Genomic DNA, 6055 nt, shown 5'->3' with positions numbered 1-6055 from the left:
TTTATCTCAAGTTTTAGCTAATTTTATTAAAAAAGTCTATGTATCCACTTTTGCACGTTTAAATTTAATTAATCTAGCAACACAAGTAAATTTAAAAATAACAATGAATTTGAGTACTTCTACTTAATTTACCTTTGAAGAAAGCATCAAAACAAACAGTTACCATTTTTGAGTCATATTTGTAATTTTTTTGCAAATATTTTAATTTTCTAGTTTTAATTAGAAAAATATTAAGTTTATTGGGAAACCAAATGGTCGAAATGACAAAAAATAATTACTGTGCTCGTCAAATTGCCAAGAAGTTAGGAATTTGCCACCGAAGAGTGCTACAAGTGCGAAAAAGAAAAATATGAGCACACCAGAAGTTAAGAAATGTCGATCGTGTTTGCTTTCGGAGAGAGATGCCAGAACTATGGAGCGTTTATTGACATCCAAACAGGTAAAAATACAAAAAACAGGCTATAGTCGCCATAAATAAGTCCTTAAGTGAATGGGCAGTCCGGGGAGCTCTTCGTAGAATTGGCCTTATATCAGCCGTAAAGCAGAAAACACCAGCGTTATCAGAAAAAAGTGTGAAGGATCGTCTTAAATTTAGCAAGAACCACAAAAATTGGAGTGTTGATGACTGGAAAAGGGTTATATGGTCCGATGAAACGAAAACTATACTGATGGCAAGGAATATTACTGGCACCGCCCTTATGAAAGCTTAAAAAAGCGCCAAGTAAAACAAAAGAGTGAAACAAGCGGGTGGTAGTCTGATTGTGTGGGCTTGTTTCACTTGGTAGAATCTCGGTTCTTTAGTAAAATTAGATGCTATAATGAAAAAGGAGGATTATTTGAGCATTTTCAATCCAATATTCCAGATTTTGTGGAAGAATGTGCATATCCAGAGTCAGAGGTTATACTCCAACAGGATGGGGATCCGAAGCATACGGCAAAAATCGTAAAGAATTGGCTTTCAGCGCAGAATTTTCAAACGATGCAATAGTCAACTCAATGCCCGGAAATCAATCCAATTGAAAATTTATGGGCTTTGTTAAAAAAAACGTCTTGTGCAATTCGATAATGCACCAAGAAATCTTAAAGAACTTTGGTCGAGAGTACAAACGGAGTGGTCTAGTATTCCGCACCGGACCATTGAGACCTTGGTCAAAAGTACGCCTAAACGTATAAAAAGTGTCATAAAAGCAAAAGGACTTTGCACAAAATATTAAAAATCAAAATTTTTTTAAAACGTGCAAAACTGGATACTTCGACTTTATTTATAAATATGTTTTAATTTTTAGATTAATATTTAATTATCATGAATTTAATTTTGTTTTCTTTTTATATTGCTTTACTGAATATTTAAAATTGAAAACTTTATTATTTTTCCTTTATTTTATGGGTTTTATAGCATTTTTAAGTCTTATTAGCTAAACATGTATCCAGTTTTGCTCGCCACTGTATATGTGATGGGAACGGAAAAATTCACATAAAAAGCTTTAAAAGAGTTGGTAGCTCTATTTTATTATTTTTTTACCATTCTTTCTATTACACCTTTTATATCTTTTTTTCTTTTTATCTTTCGTAATATTCTTTAATTTTTTCCATCGTATAGAAATGTCAAAATTTTCTCATGAACAACCATTTGACAAAATTTCTATTTTTGTACAATAATTTGGCATTTAATTTATTAATTCTTTTAGATAAAAAGAATTTTAGTAAATATTAAAAATAGTTCACATATTTTAGACTTATTAAATAAGTAAAATTTGTTTTCGTGCAGCCAGCAAAATTGCAAAGTGCCAAGCAAAATCTCTAAAGCAGATGTCAACGAATGTACGTTGGTTGTGTTGAATTTGATTGATTAAAGGAAGGAGGAAAACGAAGATAAAAGATTAAAGAACTCGGTAAGTGAAATGTTGGTGGTGGTTAAGATGGAGTTAATAAAATAGTTAATAAATTTTGCAAGTAATAAGTGACGAAAGAAAAAAAATTATTACGGCACATAGGTATAAACTTCGATAAATATTTTCTTTTTTCGGGGATTATTACTCTTATCTCTTTTGTCCATTGCATAAAGTAAACAAAAAATTATAAAAACCTTTTGTTAATAATTGAATATAATTTTGTTTGTTGTTTAAGTTACTCCCTTAACTATATTAAAACCACTAAGGAGGAATTATTTGACCTCGAAATTACGGCTTACGCCTAGAAAAAGCCTCGTCTAAGAACGGCCAATTCGTCCTATACCTTAGTATAGAAATACGGAACTCCCGAACTTAACTCAGTTTACTAGAATCCACCAAAATCCTATTTTGGGATTTGTTTTGTACTCCACCGTATATAAATGAAAATTTTAGGTTATTGAACAAATTGCATGTGGTTAATACATAAAACTTCGAAGAACAGTAACGCGGTACAGTTATGTGACGCCACACATTAAGCTAATGTGAGAGGGAAACTCCTAAATCTCGAAGGCAGAGAAAGGATGGCCAGGCCGTATTATCCTTAAACGATAATGGCAATGAAGCGCGATCTTTATCCACCTAGAGTTGAATTACGAATGGAGTTTACTCTTATCTTTTTTGTACATTGCATAAAGTAAACAAAAAAATTATAAACAAAAAACATAATTGAATATTAATTTACAATAGCAAAAAAACAAAACGTAACGATAAGTAGTAAGAGATTATTGACCTGCCTTTAGAAAATTGATAAAGAAATAAACAAATTGTGTTTGACTACAAAGTGGGTCAATATTGTTTTTTTTTTCTTGTTTGTTTACTTTACGAGATTAGCGTCATAAGGGAATTGCCAACCTTGGAAATTGAAGGAAAAGGCCCGACGAGGTGATAAGCAAAAATTGCACATTATTTAGATTTTATATGTAAAATTTTTATGACATCACATTTCTGACTTAATCCTCCTTAATAATGTTATTACTTTTATATTTTAGGTTACAAGTGTTTAAAAACAATCTAAGCACATGTTTATAAATACAAATTAAATTTCATCAGCTTAACTTCGGTGGTCAACAACAATGGCAGGAGGCGCTGCATCAGTATTACGTAATAACTCCGAACAACGTTACAGAACTTCGACACCTATTAAAAGGGGAGATAATAATACAACACCACCTACTTTCTTACGCACACAACAGCCAAATTTTATGTTAACCTCTCACTCAGAGGCTCTATTGCAGGGTCTGAACGCCTTAAGATGTTCAGACAAACTGTTTGATGTTACCCTCATAGTTGAGGGTAAAACGTTTAAGGTAAATAGAACTATCAGAGAAAGAAAATTGAAAAATGGAAATAGTATTACAAAAATTATATTTTAACTATGAACTAACTGATAACCGTCTGTCTATACATAGCCTTCGGTTAAAAATTCGTATCAATCACTTTAATATCTAATCAAATTTCCCACATTTCTTTTCTTAATTCAGGCCCATCGTGTTGTTTTAGCTGCCTGTAGCGATTATTTTTGCGCTATGTTTACCGATGCCATGCGTGAGGCTAGACAGTCCGAAATCAAATTAAATGGTGTTAATGCTCGTGGCATAGAGTTATTAATCGAATATGCCTACACCTCTAAACTGGAATTGGATCGTAATAACATACAAGATGTACTCTCCGTTTCAACACACGTTCAAATGAAAGCCGTCATTGAGGCCTGTTCGAATTATTTAGAATCTCAAATTGATTTAGAAAATTGTGTAGCTATAGCCGCTCTGGCCGATCTTTATGCGCTAGATGCGCTTAAACGAAAAACGTATCGTTTTATTTGTGCCCGTCTTGATGAATTCTCACAAACTCCGGATTTAATAAATCTAACATGGGATCAGTTGGAGTATATACTCTCATGTAATTATCCCGTCGACTGTTCAGAGGAGAGAGTATTACAAATAACACTGCAATATTGTCTGGAGTCCAGGCTAAAGAGCGAATTGGCTAGAATGCTATTTGCCAAAGTGCGTTTCAATCAGATCGAAACCAATGCACTCAATACTCTACTATCGAATGCTGAATCTGCCGAAGAAGATTCGCAACAGTATGTGGATATTATAAAGAGCGAGGTTATAAAGCAAAATCAGTTGAATAAATTAAATACTGAAAATGAAGAAGTGATATCTTTAAGTGTCTTAACCAATTCGCGCGGCATGGAATTGGCTTTAGTTAAAATTGGAGGCTTCGAAACAAATGGTTTAACTAATCAAATAAGTTGTTATTTGCCCTCGGTAGGCAAATGGGAAGATTTAACTGTGATTCCACATATAGAACAATGTAAGTACATTTTTCTATATTCAGTGTTTAAAATTAACAAAAATCTCTTAAAACCTATCTGCAGGCAATTATGGCACAGCTGTCTTGGGCAATGATCTTTATATTGTTGGCGGTTCATATGATGTTTGTTTAAAGGAATATATACATCCTTTCGGTTTTCGCTATTGTCCCACCAAGGACAAATGGAAAACTATTGCTCCCATACAGGCTGATCGTTGTCGTTTCTCTTTAAATGCCATGGGCAATAATTTTTTGTATGCCGTTGGTGGCGTTTGTGAGCTAAATGATATTGATGGTGATCACTATGCCAATGAAATGGCAACATCAAATTGTGAACGTTATAATGCCAGTGTAGATCGTTGGGAATATTTACCCGCATTATCGGAGAATCGTAGTCAACATGCTGGCGTTGTTTTGGGTGAAAAATTATATATATCGGGTGAGTTGTAAAAAATCGATTTTAAAAAGAAAGATTTGCAGTAAATGCTTATTTTTTAACAAAAAATTTTAGTTTACATAAAAAACTGTTTTGAAATAAAAAACTGAGTTTTTCATTTTAATGAAAAACTCAGTTCTCATAAAAATTTAAGTTCTTCAACAAATACTCAGTTTTTTTTTTATTAAAATCTCAGTTTTCCAGCAAAAAATCAGTTCTTTATCAAAAAATCGGTTTTTCATCAAAAACTAATTTTTCTACAAAAAGTCAGTTTTTTACTAAAAACTCAGATTTTTACCAAAAAGTCAGTTTTTTACTAAAAAATTAATTTCTCACCAAAAACTCGTTTTTTTTACCAAGAACTCAGTTTTTCAACAAAATCTCAGTTTTTTCGCAACAAAATCTGATCAACATTATTAAAATATATTCCGACATAACAAACAAACTTTATTATATCTCACCATCTTACAGGCGGCATTGATCGTCACATGGTATTGGCATCGCTCTGGAGCTTTGATGCAAAAACCGAAAAATGGAACAAATTATGTCAGATGCCAACACCCAGAGCCGATCATATACTCATTGCATTCGAACATCATATTTATGCCTGTGGTGGCTGGTATGAAGATCCTTTAACCGAAACAAGAGTCTTAGCGGAAACCATAGATGTCTATGATGTGAAAACCGACACTTGGTCGACGGAAACAAAAAATCCAATGCCAAAATATTACACTGGTGTGGCGGCAGTTAAGAGGCGCATTTATTTTATCGGAGGTCTGTTGTCGACAAACACCATAAATCGTGCCACCTCAGCAGTGCAGTGCTACGATTTAGACACAAAACAGTGGTCATTTAATGGCGAATGGGAATATCCCAAAGAAGTGTGGGAATGTACTTGTGCAGCTTTTTATGTACCACGAGAACGTGATGATTTTGTTATGTCCTTTTATGGGATGTAAAATTATAAACATTAATTCTATTTTATTTATACAAAAACCATATAAATTATTTTGTACTTTTTTATATAAACAAAACGCGAAACGATATGTTAAAACATTTTTAACACTTCTAGTTCTATTTTCTTTCTATAAAGTATTTGTAAATATGTTTCGTTTTGAGAGAAAGAAAAAAAAAATGAATACGATTCTTGCTGAATTTATCTTTTACTCTTAAGAAAAACTTTTTTCTCTTTTTGAAAATAGTGGAAAACTCATAAAAATTATAGTATTTGAGAATCTCTGTCGTTATCTATAGAAAACAAAAATCATTTTTTAAACGCTTTAATAATAAAACCTTTCTTTACATAATTTAATAAAATTTTTAAGCTAGTTTTCTAAATGATAAAATT

The 6055-nt window shown here is 32.3% G+C and overlaps 1 protein-coding gene across 3 annotated transcripts; it reads left to right on the top strand.

The window, feature by feature from the left end:
- The first annotated feature begins 1513 nt into the window (after positions 1–1513).
- On the top strand, positions 1514–6055 carry LOC119608343 (kelch-like protein 26). 3 transcript variants are annotated; one of them, XM_037962724.1, is made up of 6 exons: positions 1514–1703; positions 1769–1892; positions 2942–3259; positions 3434–4271; positions 4336–4710; positions 5179–6055. In XM_037962724.1, exons 3-6 carry the CDS (start codon positions 3026–3028, stop codon positions 5664–5666), a joined length of 1935 nt encoding a protein of 644 aa, XP_037818652.1. In that variant the 5' UTR covers positions 1514–1703; positions 1769–1892; positions 2942–3025; the 3' UTR covers positions 5667–6055. The 3 variants fall into 3 exon arrangements, with proteins under 3 accessions (XP_037818652.1, XP_037818653.1, XP_037818654.1); XM_037962725.1 differs by lacking the exons at positions 1514–1703; positions 1769–1892 and adding an exon at positions 1897–1994; XM_037962726.1 differs by lacking the exons at positions 1514–1703; positions 1769–1892 and adding an exon at positions 2047–2834.

Source organism: Lucilia sericata, unplaced genomic scaffold (assembly GCF_015586225.1).
Source record: "Lucilia sericata isolate MDLA Ls3-8-SP2 unplaced genomic scaffold, ASM1558622v1 Contig000823F_arrow, whole genome shotgun sequence".
Classification (NCBI taxonomy): domain Eukaryota; kingdom Metazoa; phylum Arthropoda; class Insecta; order Diptera; family Calliphoridae; genus Lucilia; species Lucilia sericata.
The sequence above is the reverse complement of the archived record's forward strand: the minus strand, read 5'-3'. Positions and strand labels throughout refer to the sequence as shown.

Excerpts from the sequence above, each read along its gene's own strand:
- LOC119608343 (XM_037962724.1), top strand. The coding sequence starts at position 3,026 with ATGGCAGGAGGCGCTGCATCAGTATTACGTAATAACTCCGAACAACGT. Across the intron at positions 3,260-3,433 it reads TTGAGGGTAAAACGTTTAAG|GCCCATCGTGTTGTTTTAGC; the intron begins GTAAATAGAACT and ends TTCTTAATTCAG. Across the intron at positions 4,711-5,178 it reads TGAAAAATTATATATATCGG|GCGGCATTGATCGTCACATG; the intron begins GTGAGTTGTAAA and ends ACCATCTTACAG.